We start from the raw sequence: 15595 nt of genomic DNA, 5'->3' as shown, positions 1-15595 counted from the left end.
GACACATTTTGAAATGGTTCCATTGATGTTTGATTTAATCAAATTACACAGTATTTTTAAAAAACGAATAAAACATTGAGAACATTAAATGCATTTCATAGTATCAGCCCTGCATGTTAAATCCCCACATTTAAATGCATGGCTCTTTCCTCTGCAATGAAATACATCCAACTTCAATGCTTGTAAAAAAGAATAAAGTGTTATTTTAAGTTTTTTATTTAACGAGGCAAGTCAGTTAAGAACAAATTCTTATCTACAATGACGGACTAAGAACAGTGGGTTAACTGCGCTGTTCAGGGGCAGAAAGACACATGTCTTCATGTAATCTATTGTCAGCTCGGGGATTCGATCTAGCAACCTTTCGGTTACTGGCCCAACTCTCTAACCACTAGGCTACCTGCCGCTAACTTCTGCCCCATATTGCATAAGTATTGCAGACTAAGTCATACATTTCTTTAAATAATTTTATTTGCCCACCAACCCAAAAGGAGACAATGGCAATATCGCCAACAAAAACAGAGACAAAGCACTTGGCTTTCTCCATTTTGTCCTACCCAGCACCAGTCACGGTAGCCTGGGTGCCAGTCTTACCTTGCCAACTCCTTACAGAATTGCCATGTTTGGCTTGACAATGACAAAAGTAGGTAAGAGCGCAAACAGATCTGGCACCAGGCTACAGCCATTGCGCTGCTGTGTCCAATTCAAGATCCAGTACATTATATCCAGAACTCTCCATATACCTTCTTCAACAGTCACCTCGAAGGAAGACAAAAAAAAGTCCTTTCATGTAAAAAATACAATAAAAAAAAATCCTTGTTCTTCTCTTCTTCCCCCTCTGTTATCAAGTGTGACTCTTCTGTCGTTTCCAGAACCTCTTGACTTCGCCGTGTCCCTGCGGTGACACCACAATCACCCTGTGAGCCACATTCTGCCACACCAGACAGCCCAGGCCCTGGAGAATGAAAGACGGACAGAGAGAGAGAGAGAGAGAGTAAATACATTGTAAATACAACCCATATTTGTGCTTATATATTTTCCGTTTTGTACATCGTTACAACACTGTGTGTGTATATATATGTATGTATGTATGTATGTATACATACATACATACATACATATATATACACACACACACACATATATATATATACACACACACATATAATATTACATTTACTCTTTTAGTCTTTATTCTTTTGGAACTTCTGAGAGTAATGTTTACTGTTCATTTTTATTGTTTATTTCACTTTTGTATATTATCTACTTCACTTGCTTTGGCAATGTTAACATGTTTCCCATGACAAGAAGGCCCCTTGAACTGAATTGAGAGAGGGGGTTTAAGTAATAAGACAGAGGTAGTATCCCAAATAGCACCATATTCACTATGTAGGTGTTAGGGAGCTCTTTGGGATGCACTCAGAGGCAGTAGCCTGTGTGTCTGTGCTGGAACAATATAAAGTAACCTAGATTGTACTGAGACAATAGATTACACAAAGAGAAGGTCAGACAAGCAGTTGCTACATGTGACAGGGCCTGCAGATGTTAGGCTGATCATGCTAATGGAATTCTACCCTTGTTGAACTACAACCTACATAGTTCAAATAGTCAGAGGATGTGTAGAAGATTGTAGCAAGGCTAATTTAAGGGTGCACAGCTAACGTCAGATCATGTAATGAGAAAGCGGGATACTTAGTCACTTGCACATTGTAGTCATTTAGCAGATGCTCTTATACAGAGCGACTTACAGAAGCCATTAGGGTGAAGTGCCTTGCTCAAGGGCACGTCGACAGATTTTTTACCTAGTCGGCTTAGGGATTCAAACCAGCTCGGTTACTGGCCCAACGCTAGGCTACCTGCTCTGGCATCGATGACCATAAATCCTGCTCCCCTAAGAAAGCAGCGGTATTGTCCCTGTCTCTGGACCCCCCCTCCCCAAGGTCCTAGGTTGTAATTACACCTCTGATCTCATGTTGCTCCCATGACAATAATGTTCATTGACAGAGAGAGAGAGAGAGATAGAGAGAAAATAAAACAAGATATCTGACCTGAGCTCTGTCCCGCAACACCTCAAAGTCAGCCTGGGAGAGGAACTGGTTATACAGCACTCCTGAGATGGACAGAGACACAGATAGACAGACAGAGAGATAGACAGGGAGGGAGGTAGAGAGAGAGAGAGAATTAAAAGGTACAGATAGCTTATAGGCAAGGTTAAAGGTGCAGCCCACATCAATACTCTATCACCGATTACAACACATCTGAGAGCAGAGGTTCCAACAGACACATCACACACACATCACATCACACACACAGCCTGTATTGACAGATTGTAATCCGACAGACAGGCCACCTTGTCAGTCATCCTACTATGGGAAGAAAATGAAACCCAAAAGAAATCAATCAGCTTTGTAAGTCCTCGCGGAGTAGCTAGAGGACAACGCAGGAGAAAGTAGAGGTCACCGATTATGATTTTTCAACGTTGATACCGATTATTGGAGGACCCCCCCCCCCCCCCCAAAAAACCGATGCCGATTAAATCGGCTGAGGTTTTGTAATAATGACAATTACAACAATACTAAATGAAGAATTGTAACTTAATATAAGACATAAATAAAAATCTATTTAGTCTCAAATAATGAAACATGTTCAATTTGGTTTAAATAATGCAAAAACAGTGTCGGATAAGAAAGTAAAAGTGCAATATGTGCCATGTAAAAAAAAAACTACAGTTTAAGTTCCTTGCACAGAACATGAGATCATATGAAAGATGGTGGTTCCTTTTAACATGAGACTTAAATAGTCCCAGTTAAGAAGTTTTAGGTTGTATTAATTATAGGAATTATAGGACTATTTCTCTCTATACCATTTGTATTTAATATACCTTTGACTATTGGATGTTCTTATAGGTACTTTAGTATTGCCAGCCTAATCTCGGGAGTTGATAGGCCTGAAGTCATAAACAGCGCAATGCTTGAAGCACAGCGAAGAACTGATGGCAAATACACGAAAGTGCTGTTTGAATGAATGCTTACGAGCCTGCTGCTGCCTACCACCACTCAGTCAGACGGCTCTATCAAATCATAGACTTCATTATAATATAATAAACACAGAAATACGAGCCTTGGGTCATTAATATGGTCAAATCTGTAAACGATCATTTCGAAAATAAGACATTATTCGTTCAGTGAAATACGGAACGGTTTCGTATTTTATCTAACGGGTGGCATCCATAAGTCTAAATATTGCTGTTACATTGCACAACCTTCAATGTTATGTCATAATTACGTAAAATTAATTCCGGTCTTTGTTTGGAAGAAATAGTCTTCACACAGATCGCAACGAGCCAGGCGGCCGAAACTGCTGCATATACCCTGACTCTGCTTGCACAGAACGCAAGAGAAGTGACACAATTTACCTAGTTAAAAGAAATTCATGTTAGCAGGCAATATTAACTAAATATGCAGGTTTAAAAACATATACTTGTGCATTGATTTTAAGAAAGGCATTGATGTTTATGGTTAGGCACATTGGTGCAACGACAGTGCTTTTTTCACGAATGCACTTTTTAAATCATCACCATGTGTAGTTAACTACTGATTATGACTGATTGTTTTTTATAAGATAAGTTTAACGCTAGCTAGCAACTTACCTTGGTTCCTTGTTGCACTCGCGTAACAAGTGGTTAGCCTGCCACGCAGTCTCCTCGTGGAGTGCAATGCAATCGGCATCCAACAATGCCGATTACCGATTGTTATGAAAACTTGAAATCGTCCCTAATTAAAAATCGGCCATGCCTCTAGTAGAAAGTACCTCAGAGTAGGTCAGGATATTTCTGGATCAAAAAGGGGTTGAAGTGGTGGCCGTGGCCAATCGCAGACTGAACATTTTACAGGCCGTCCTGGCATCTTTGACAAGAGAAACTTCTTCCCTTTTCTTCTCATGATTGTTACTTCTCAAATATTATCTTATTTTAAAACACATACAGTGCCTTCAAAAATACATTTGCAAAAAGTGAAAAAGGTTTCTACTTTGTCGTTATGGGGTATTGTGTGTAGATTGGTGAGAAGAAATATATAAATTTAATCCATGTTGAATTCAGGCTGTAACAACAATATGTGGAATAAGTCAAGGGGTATGAATACTTTCTGAAGGCATTGTAGGTCAATTATCTTTTCTACTATATCTGATTTTAGTCATTAAGTTTACACTGAAGACGTATTACCATCCCGAAAATGATTTTCTGAAGAAAAAATAAAGTTGTTATAATATATATATATTATAACATATACATACTGATCCTAGATCAGCACTGCCAGGGTTTTTTCTGCATAGAAACATTTTGTCAGTGAAGCTGACAGTGACACTGTTTTGACATACCCGGCCATGAAAAAACAAAATGTTTCTATGCAGAAAAATCCCTGGTAGTGATCCAGGATCAGTTTAGCCTTTCAGATCAAAAATGAATAGTATTAACATGGATAGAGGGGACCTGATCCTAGATAAGCACTCCTACTCTGAAATACTTGATACATACTGGTTTCATTTCAAAGCACTGAAGTCTTAGGGCCTATTTTTCCCCCAGCAACTGAATTCCTATCAACGGCATGTCTCACATGGTTGTTACCAGAGATCAGAGACACTGGGTGAGAGAGTGTGAGACCTCACCAACCAATAGGTGGGACGGACATAATTCATCACAATGACAAAAGAGAAACCTTCTCATGAAAACTTGTATTAACACACACACACACACACACACACACACACACACACACACACACACACACACACACACACACACACGGCCTCACCCTCAGAAAACTGTAGTCGATCTCTCTCCAGTTCCCATAGTCTGATCTGGTCTGTGATGGTGGGGGGCAGCACTGGGTTCTGAGAGACACAGAGAGAGTAGGTAGAAGTAGGCTTTGTCCCAAATGGCTATTCACTATGTCGTGTACTACTTTAGACCAGGGCCCATAGGGAATAGGGCCCATAGGGAATAGGGATCTGGTCAAAAGTAGTGCACTATATAGGAAATAGCGTTCCATTTGGACCAAAACCCAAAAGTCTGACATGGTAATGAGTAATGAACCTCCAGCATGGGAGTCAAACAGGTCAGTCAGATATTACTGTAATCAACAGAACACAGAGAGGATGAAGAGACAAGAGAACGAGGGGGCGAGAGAAAGACAGCATGAGACAGACAGAGAGCGAGACAGACAGAGAGCGAGACAGACAGAGAGCGAGACAGACAGAGAGCGAGACAGACAGAGAGCGAGACAGACAGAGAGCAAGACAGACAGAGAGCAAGACAGACAGAGAGCAAGACAGACAGAGAGCGAGACAGACAGAGAGCGAGACAGACAGAGAGCGAGACAGACAGAGAGCGAGACAGACAGATGAGGGAGCAGATTGATATTTGGAGGTACCTGTTTGAGCATGACAGGATGTGCTCTGGTCCTTAGAAAGTGGAGAATCTGAAAAGCACAAAAACTTGACCGTAAAAACTTAAAACCCACACAACATAACATGTTAACATGTTAACATAACATCCACCATTTCATGTGCAGTATAACAATCAACTAAAACACACACAGACTGAAAGAGACAGAAAACATACATACTTCCCCAAACAGCTCAACCATGTGTAACAGTGAGTACCAGAACTCTAATATACTGAACAGAGAAATCCATTAACACAAAACCTGACAAACTCCAAGCTGCCTTTATGTTGTTCAGTAGGAGTGCCTACCTGCCGTGGGGAGTGCCTACCTGCCGTGGGGAGTGCCTACCTGCCGTGGGGAGTGCCTACCTGCCGTGGGGAGTGCCTACCTGCGGTGGGGAGTGCCTACCTGCGGTGGGGAGTGCCTACCTGCGGTGGGGAGTGCCTACCTGCCGGGAGGAGTGCCTACCTGCCGGGAGGAGTGCCTACCTGCCGGGAGGAGTGCCTACCTGCCGGGAGGAGTGCCTACCTGCCGGGAGGAGTGCCTACCTGCCGGGAGGAGTGCCTACCTGCCGGGAGGAGTGCCTACCTGCCGGGAGGAGTGCCTACCTGTTGTGAGGAGTGCCTACCTGTTGTGAGGAGTGCCTACCTGTTGTGAGGAGTGTCTACCTGTTGTGAGGAGTGCCTACCTGTTGGGAGGAGTGCCTACCTGTTGTGCGGTGATGCCGTTAGCGATGGCTTGCTGTACGGACTCCCTGGTAACCTGGGCTACCACCACGTTAGGGAAGCGATAGAGACACTCACTAAACAGAGCCACCAAAGCGATCTGCAGCTCAGAGTCTGAGGAGGAGAAGACAGGTGAATAACGTAACACCAATTCACTACCACCTGGATATGACAATGAGCCAATCAGAAAACACTTCAACTAAACAAACAGTACGTAGCAGTTATCTGACAGATAGGAGATAAATAACTAAATGAATTAGTCAACATTATGCTTCCGTTATGAATATATTAATAACATCAATTACTGTATCTATGTATAAATACCGTGATTCAAAACAAGTGTCAACACATTATTTTAAGTGACAGAAATTAAATAAGTTAACAGACTATTCAATACCACCTGGAAATTAGTAATAAATGAAATACTACAATCTCAAACAATGAGAGAGGGATTTACACACAGGAATTCATCCTAAATTGAGATTAACACAGATAAATCAGAGTTGAGGCGGACATCTTGAAATTGGCCAATGGGAGATTTGAATGAAAACTTGAGTTCCTCTGGTTTCTGTGGTCCACACTGTCAGACTGCAGAGCTAGACCTTCCATCGGTACATACTGGTATAAGCATAGAGCCGATAGTTGGTTTCCACGACGATGAAACCTGAATCTCCAGTCCCTGGGGTAGCGCCCATAGCGGTGGAGGAAGAATTGGCGGAGACGCCAGCAGACAGAGTGATGGCCAGCCTGGTGGGGTAGTACCTTCTAGACTTCCTCTGAGGAGACCAGAGAGAGAGAGGGTAGGGGTACAAGAGCAGGGGTGATAAGGACAGTGAGAGGAGATAACATGTTATTAGTGTCTGTCCATGTTATTAGTGTCTGTCCATGTTATTCGTGTCTGTCCATGTTATTCGTGTCTGTCCATGTTATTCGTGTCTGTCCATGTTATTCGTGTCTGCCCATGTTATTCGTGTCTGTCCATGTTATTCGTGTCTGTCCATGTTATTCGTGTCTGCCCATGTTATTCGTGTCTGCCCATGTTATTCGTGTCTGCCCATGTTATTCGTGTCTGTCCATGTTATTCGTGTCTGTCCATGTTATTCGTGTCTGTCCATGTTATTCGTGTCTGTCCATGTTATTCGTGTCTGTCCATGTTATTCGTGTCTGTCCATGTTATTCGTGTCTGTCCATGTTATTCGTGTCTGTCCATGTTATTCGTGTCTGTCCATGTTATTCGTGTCTGTCCATGTTATTCGTGTCTGTCCATGTTATTCGTGTCTGTCCATGTTATTCGTGTCTGTCCATGTTATTCGTGTCTGTCCAATCTGTCCTAATATCTTGCTCTTCCACCATATTGTTTGTTTGTTTGTTTGTTTATTTTATAGCACGTACAAAAAATACAACAATAAATCCATTCTACAAGCTTTAACACGGAGAAGGTATTGCGATTAGTTTGAAAACAGCATTACAGCGGCTCCCGAGTGGCACAGCGGTCTAAGGCACTGCATCTCAGTGCTAGAGGCGTCACTACAGACACCCCGGTTCGATTCTAGGCTGTATCACAACCGGCCATGATTGGGAGTCCCATAGGGCGGCGCACAATTGATCCAGTGTCGTCCGGGTTTGGCCGGTGTTGGCCGTCATTGTAAAATAAGAATTTGTTCTTAACGGACTTGCCTAGTTAAAAAAAAAAAAAATGAGGTTAAATGAATAAAATATGCAGAGGTTTTATCGTCCTCTCAGCAATTCTTTCTTATTTACAATGGTCCCTCACATAAGCCTTTAAAATGCTATGACACTCTGTGGAGAGTGGGCCTGGGAGTGTTTAGGTTACTGTAAACTTGGTATCGTTTGATTGGTCAATGGGGGTTGGTTTTGGGTTAAAAGGTTACCACTTCAGATGTTATGAAATGACTATTGTTTTTGCCTTTTGTTCTCTCTCTCGGTTATCCTGGTTCCATGGAGGAAGGTTGTATGATCCATTCTCATTTCCTAGGCCCAGTAAGCCTCTCTTTGTTCCTGCGTTGTCCTGTAAGTTAACTTTATCATCTATATGGTTGGAATAATATGGAATAATATGGTCTTGTAATGATAGTTAATGCTTTGTATAACTTAAGCTTTATGCCTTTGTATGCGAATTCATTCATTTAACAAAGTAATTAAATATAGTTTTTTTGATATAGATCATTCTCAAACCAATTCTTGCTAGTCAACGTCAACTCATTGCCTAATGCTTGCTTGTATATTTAAATGATGTTTAACATGTTAATAGGCTAATTGCTTAGTCTTATTACGAATCACATGTGAGGTATTTATTTATATATATACACACACGCCAAATATTACTGTCCAACTACAAATTGTAGCTACTTTGCTAATTCTCCTTCACCATATCTCACCTTCCTCTGGAAGACGAGGCCGAACTCCCTCAGGTGCTGTAGGAAGGTGAGCAGAGATTCACTCATCCCCTCGACTGAGTAGTCCTGGGACACAGGACAAGGGTGACAACATCAGTCGATACGAGAATATAAACAGAATATTCCATGATCTAATAATCCAAAACGACTACAAAATATTTTTGACATGACCGACACGACATCACGGCATACTGTGTAGAAATCAATCAGTGGTTGAAGTTGAGTGTTCTGCATGGAATCCAGGTAAGTCGCCAGGCAGCTCAAATTTCAGTACTACAAGACTCACCCTGCCTAGAGTCGAGAAACTGAGCTGGAACAAGAAGGACAGAATCTCCACCAAGTCCATTCCACGAGTCTGAAAGATGAGAAGGACAAGAAAGAGCACATAATACTGGGAGAGAAGTCTGTCTGTGTGCCTCTGTCTGTGTGCCTCTGTCTGTGTGCCTCTGTCTGTGTGCCTCTGTCTGTGTGCCTCTGTCTGTGTGCCTCTGTCTGTGTGCCTCTGTCTGTGTGCCTGGCGACCTACCTGTGCCGTGTTGAGGTACTGTAGGGTGAAGTACCAGAGCTGAGAGGCTGTGTCCAGGAGCAGGAACTGGAAACCAGCTGAGGTGATACAGGGAGCATCTCCAGCCTCACTGGAGGAGGGGAAGAGGTGTAGGATACATGAGAAAGAGGATAGAAAAGAGAGGAACAGAGGGATTTAGAGAGGAACAGAGGGATTTAGAGAGGAACAGAGGGATTTAGAGAGGAACAGAGGGATTTAGAGAGGAACAGAGGGATTTAGAGAGGAACAGAGGGATTTAGAGAGGAACAGAGGGATTTAGAGGATCAGAGGGATTTAGAAATAATATTGTGGTGGGGTAAAAAAAATATATATATATATATATATATATACACACACACACACACACACACATGGAAAACAGAACAATTGAAAGTGAAAATCCCAAACACATTAACACAAAAATAATGTAGGTAAAAATAGTGATAAAAAAATACAAAATGACAAGAAACAAAGAGTGTATGTGTTTAACATTGACTTCATAGCGGTCCCTCAGTGTGGTGGTACCTACGTTCTCATGAGGCCAGCCTGAATGAGGAGCTGGGACAGGTCCTGGCTGACTGCAGCACTGGGACAGCCCACCATGAAGTGGAGAACCACCTCCCAGCGCTCCAAAGCATACTTATCCAGACTCTCCACGTCACGGGCATGTCTGTCAGGACCAAGACTGTCACCCTGGTCTGCCCATGACTTACCCCTGAGAGGAGGAGGAGAGAGAGGAGGAAGAGGACGTGGTGGAAGATGAGGAGGTGGTAGTGGAAGAGTAGGTAGTGGAGGAGGAGGAGGTGGAGGAACAGGAAGGGGAGGAGCCTTATGAAAGACATGTTCACCAAGTTTTAGCTTTGGTAGTTCTACTGCTAGCATATTAAACCCCAATATGTATTTTAGATACTAAATACCTTACAAATGAAAGAGTTGACTTACCCTCCTAATAATGCTATTCTCAGGTTGTCTTTGAATACGGGGTTCAGAATGTTTCCCTGCAGGCCTCCCTGCAGCTGCTGGCTGTGCCATAGTCTGAGACCAGACAGCACAGAGACACATTGATCATGGTCCCTGAAGGAAAATAAGAAAATCAGGCAATTTTAGAACACAAACTACAGAAACTGAAGGTTTACTGACAGTCATTTAACAACCTGGCAGTTGATTGAATTTACAATACAGCATTGGACAGGTACTATGTATGATTCAGATTCATAGACTTACTTTTCACTGTCTTTTTTCACCCAAAGAGCCACCGCGGCCTGAGGAAGGGGTTGGTCTAGAAACAGCATTCGCATTACATAATTCTTGGCCAATGGGGGGAGCTCTCTGTCAAGCAAGGAAACAAGCAGATAACTGACTCCCTGATTTACCTTGCATGTGAGTCCAGTAATACCCAAAATAACTATAGTCATGCATGTAAACTCAGCAAAAAGAAATGCCCTCTCACTGTCAACTGTGCGTATTTACAGCAAACTTAACATGTGTAAATATTTGTATGAACATAAGATTCAACAACTGAGACATAAACTGAACAAGTTCCATAGACATGTGACAAACAGAAATGGAATAATGTGTCCCTGAACAAAGGGGGGGGGGGGGGGGGGGGGGTAACAGTCAGTATCTGGTGTGGCCACCAGCTGCATTAAGTACTGCAGTGCATCTCCTCCTCATGGACTGCACCAGATTTACCAGTTCTTGCTGTGAGATGTTATCCCACTCTTCCACCAAGGCACCTGCAAGTTCCCAGACATTTTTGGGGGGGAATGGCCATAGCCCTCACCCTCCGAGCCAACAGGTCCCAGATGTGCTCAATGGGATTGAGATCCGGGCTCTTCGCTGGCCATGGCAGAACACAGACATTCCTGTCTTGCAGGAAATCACACACAGAACGAGCAGTATGGCTGGTGGCCTTGTCATGCTGGAGGGTCATGTCAGGATGAGCCTGCAGGAAGGGTACCACATGAGGGAGGAGGATGTCTTCCCTGTAACACACAGCGTTGAGAATGCCTGCAATGACAACTAGCTCAGTCCGATGATGCTGTGACACACCTCCCCAGACCATGACGGACCCTCCACCTCGATCACACTCCAGAGTACAGGCCTCGGTGTAACGCTCATTCCTTCGACTATAAAACACAAATCCGAACATCATCCCTGGTGAGACAAAACCGCGACTCGTCAGAGAAGAGCACTTTTTGCCAATCCTGTCTGGTCCAGCGACAGTGGGTGTGTGCCCATAGGTGACATTGTTGCCGGTGATGTCTGGTGAGGACCTGCCTTAAAACAGGCCTACAAGCCCTCAGTCCAGCCTCTCTCAGCCTATTGCGGAAAGTCTGAGCGCTGATGGAGGGATTGTGCATTCCTGGTGTAACTCGGGCAGTTGTTATTGCCATCCTGTACCTGTCCCGCAGGTGTGATGTTCGGATGTACCGATCCAGTGCAGGTGTTGTTACACGTGGTCTGCCACTGCAAGGACGATCACCTGTCCGTCCTGTCTCCCTGCAGCGCTATCTTGGGCGTCTCACAGTATGAACATTGCAATTTATTTCCCTGGCCACATCTGCAGTCCTCATGCCTCCTTGCAGCATACCTAAGGCACGTTCACGCAGATGAGCAGGGACCCTGGGCATCTTTCTTTTGGTGTTTTTCAGAGTCAGTAGAAAGGCCTCTTTAGTGTCCTACGTTTTCATAACTGTGACCTTCATTGCCTACCGTCTGTAAGCTGTTAGTGTCTTAACAACCGTTCCACAGGTGCATGTTCATTAATTGTTTATGGTTTATTGAACAAGCATGGGAAACAGTGTTTAAACCCTTTATAAATGAAAATCTGTGAAGTTATTTGGATTTTTAATTATCTTTGAAAGACAGGGTCCTGAAAAAGGGACGTTTCTTTTTTTTTTGCTGAGTTTATATGTTACACGGTGCAAAAAAAAAAAAGTGTAGACAACCTGTGTTGTGTTCCATATGTCATTAAATAATAGCACACGGTATTATGTACATTACAGATCAATTGTGTACTAAGCCATAGCAAATAGCAGGACTTGTACATGTCATATTTTACAGTTGCTTAACAGTATTGTTTAAATGGACTGATCCTGTACCTGTAGACAGCCAGACATGTGGCCGGATGATTGTACAAGCGGTCTAAGATCTCAGGGCTCAACTCTTTCAGATACTCATGGAGGTTCTTGCATTGTAACTGAACGCGCAGCTTCATCTTCTGCAGACGACAAAAACATGTTTAAAAAAAGATGCAAAATGACAACTATAGTAAGAATGAAATGTGTTTCGTCTATGGTTAACATAATGACACAATCTGAAGAATACAAGCTTAGCTAGCAAGCTAACGAGGATGGAATGGAGCGTTTTAAAGTGAGACAGAAAGTGTAATCAACCATGTACATCGACATTGTATTGTTTACCTCTTATGGTTGGGTATCGGAAAGGTCCAAAATAATTCCTATAAACTAATAAATTCTGAAATGTTCAGCATCTTCATTTTCTCAGCAAGTGAATAGAAGCCATGTTGGATGATCACGTGATTCAGACATCCAGAAGGAGCGTTCTGATTGGCGCAACTCCCTTTGCTGCGGTCAACGCCACAGTGAAATGTAAATGTAGTATTTTATTTTCTATAAATAAAGATTACAATAATTGCTCATTTATACATTTGTAAACATGAAGTAGGTTGTTTAGATAAAAACACTGTCATTACCTGACAGCGTTGGCAAAATGTAGAAGGGAAAGGATAAAAGCAACACGAAACATGTTCTAAAGACATGTTTTAAATACAAAAATCACACTTGAAAAATCAGTATTCGAATCTCATTCAAAATCCTGCGGCTGCAATCCAACTGATGTGACAAAGGCATTAAAATGCTTAGCACCGCAGAGCGATTAGCCTAAGCCTCATTACAAGTAATGAAGGGCAATGAATAGCATAACAATTGTGTTTTCGCCAATACGATCTCAAGTTTGCATTACATTGATCAAACGCATTCTTGTTTACAGACGAAATAAAGGAGAAGAATATTGAAGGAGGTCCAGGAGAATGGGGAAGCGTCTCAATCTCTTCTCAGGAGTCCCTTTTCTCTTTATCTGTACAAATCAAATCAGAAAAAGTAGCATATCCACTCGCTCACGAGTAAACATTTAGAATATGTACAGTTTATTGGGTAAGTGCTCGTCACATTGTGGTGCAGAACAACATAAAATGGAATAGATTGATGAATCTGGAGGTGAGAACGGCTCAGAATATCCTTGGTGAATTGGTGTTTTGAGTGAGATGTAACAAGTGTGTACATTCTACATTACCTGTAGAAGACAGCCTGTCCTTCATCTGCATATCTCATTTGTCTGGTGTGATAAACCATCCCTTCTTTATTGCAGTGAGAGCAGCGCCTTTCAATCTTGAGTTTGAGGAGGTCAGAGAGAAGACATTGATACAGTGGTATTCAAATCTGAGCACGGAGGTCCGGAGTACTGCTGGTTTTCTGTTCTACCTGATAATTAAAAAGGTGTCCCGATTAGAGGGGATGAATGAAAATCCGAAGTGGAACTGTCTTTGAGGTCCAGCTTTGAATACACCTGCAGTAGTGTACTATTACACAAAAATGTCTCATTTGGTAGTTTATTGATCACTTTAGGAACTTTATAGGTGAATTCTTACCACAGCCCCCATGAATTCCCCCCACGAGTTCTGAGTCCTCCACCTCCACAGCAGCAGTGGACAGTTCTGAGTCCTCCACAGCAACAGTGGACAGTTCTGAGTCCTCCACAGCAACAGTGGACAGTTCTGAGTCCTCCACAGCAACAGTGGACAGTTCTGAGTCCTCCACAGCAACAGTGGACAGTTCTGAGTCCTCCACCTCCACAGCTACAGTGGACAGTTCTGAGTCCCCCACCTCCACAGCTACAGTGGACAGTTCTGAGTCCTCCACAGCAACAGTGGACAGTTCTGAGTCCTCCACCTCCACAGCTACAGTGGACAGTTCTGAGTCCTCCACCTCCACAGCAACAGTGGACAGTTCTGAGTCCCCCACCTCCACAGCAACAGTGGACAGTTCTGAGTCCTCCACCTCCACAGCAGCAGTGGACAGTTCTGAGTCCTCCACCGCCACAGCAACAGTGGACAGTTCTGAGTCCCCCACCTCCACAGCAACAGTGGACAGTTCTGAGTCCCCCACCTCCACAGCAACAGTGGACAGTTCTGAGTCCTCCACCTCCACAGCAACAGTGGACAGTTCTGAGTCCTCCACAGCAACAGTGGACAGTTCTGAGTCCCCCACCTCCACAGCAACAGTGGACAGTTCTGAGTCCTCCACCTCCACAGCAACAGTGGACAGTTCTGAGTCCTCCACAGCAACAGTGGACAGTTCTAGAGGTTTAAAGAGAACTAAAGACTTGACCTCTTGACCTGAAAAATACACACACCAAAAAAAAACTGTTATATCAAGGGTCCCATACTTATGATGACAAAGGAGACAATATTGTGACGACTACTTGTTTGTCTTTGTGAGAATAGTTATCTAGCCAGGGGTGTATTCATTAGTCGGATTCCGTTGCAAAACGCTTATTCTGTTGCAAAATATTTAGCAGCTTTATGGGACTAATGAATACATCCCTGATCCAGTGGTCTATCACAGTGGTCTAAGGCTCTGCATCTCAGTGCTAGAGCCGTCACTATAGACCCTGGTTCGATTCCAGGCTGTATCACAGTGGTCTAAGGCTGCATCTCAGTGAGGCGTCACTACAGACCTTGGTTTGATTCCAGGCTGTATCACAGTGGTCTAAGGCTCTGCATCTCAGTGCTAGAGGCGTCACTACAGACCCTGGTTCGATTCCAGGCTGTATTACAGTGATCTAAGGCTCTGCATCTCAGTGCTAGAGGCGTCACTACAGACCCTGGTTCGATTCCAGGCTGCATCACAGTGGTCTAAGGCTCTGCATCTCAGTGCTAGAGGCATCACTACAGACCCTGGTTCGATTCCAGGCTGTATCACAGTAGTCTAAGGCTCTGCAACTCAGTGAGGCGTCACTACAGACACCCTGGTTCGATTCCAGGCTGTATCACAGTGGTCTAAGTCTCTGCATCTCAGTGCTAGAGGCGTCACTATAGACCCTGGTTCGATTCCATGCTGTATCACAGTGGTCTAAGGCTGCATCTCAGTGAGGCGTCACTACAGACCCTGGTTCGATTCCAGGCTGTATCACAGTGGTCTAAGGCTGCATCTCAGTGAGGCGTCACTACAGACCCTGGTTCGATTCCAGGCTGTATCACAGTGGTCTAAGGCTCTGCATCTCAGTGAGGCATCACTACAGACACCCTGGTTCGATTCCAGGCTGTATCACAGTGGTCTAAGGCTCTGCATCTCAGTGCTAGAGGCATCACTACAGACACCCTAGTTCGATTCCAGGCTGTAATCACAACCGCCTGTGATTGGGAGTCCCATAGGGCGGCGCACA

The 15595-nt window shown here is 43.6% G+C and overlaps 2 protein-coding genes across 3 annotated transcripts; both read right to left on the bottom strand.

Annotated features, from left to right (window-relative positions):
* Positions 1-17: 17 nt before the first annotated feature.
* gtf2h4 (general transcription factor IIH, polypeptide 4) lies at positions 18-12724 on the bottom strand. Of its 2 annotated transcripts, none has more exons than XM_020472593.2 (14): positions 12553-12724; positions 12232-12350; positions 10352-10456; positions 10070-10201; positions 9657-9842; positions 9110-9218; positions 8870-8938; positions 8566-8649; positions 6786-6942; positions 6150-6280; positions 5427-5474; positions 4809-4887; positions 2046-2107; positions 18-952 (listed from the first exon to the last, which is right to left on the bottom strand). In XM_020472593.2, the coding sequence occupies exons 2-14, from the start codon at positions 12345-12347 to the stop codon at positions 842-844; spliced, it is 1389 nt and encodes a 462-aa protein (XP_020328182.1). In that variant the 5' UTR covers positions 12348-12350; positions 12553-12724; the 3' UTR covers positions 18-841. The 2 variants fall into 2 exon arrangements, with proteins under 2 accessions (XP_020328182.1, XP_020328183.1); XM_020472594.2 differs by having other exon boundaries at positions 12232-12352; positions 12557-12724.
* Positions 12725-13114: 390 nt separating this feature from the next.
* On the bottom strand, positions 13115-15582 carry LOC116353490 (uncharacterized). Its single transcript, XM_031789279.1, has 3 exons — positions 15561-15582; positions 13445-14546; positions 13115-13228 (listed from the first exon to the last, which is right to left on the bottom strand). Exons 1-2 carry the CDS (start codon positions 15580-15582, stop codon positions 13768-13770), a joined length of 801 nt encoding a protein of 266 aa, XP_031645139.1. The 3' UTR covers positions 13115-13228; positions 13445-13767.
* Positions 15583-15595: the final 13 nt, after the last annotated feature.

This window comes from Oncorhynchus kisutch, linkage group LG14, assembly GCF_002021735.2.
Source record: "Oncorhynchus kisutch isolate 150728-3 linkage group LG14, Okis_V2, whole genome shotgun sequence".
NCBI lineage: Eukaryota > Metazoa > Chordata > Actinopteri > Salmoniformes > Salmonidae > Oncorhynchus > Oncorhynchus kisutch.
This window is presented reverse-complemented; position numbering and strand designations above follow the sequence as displayed.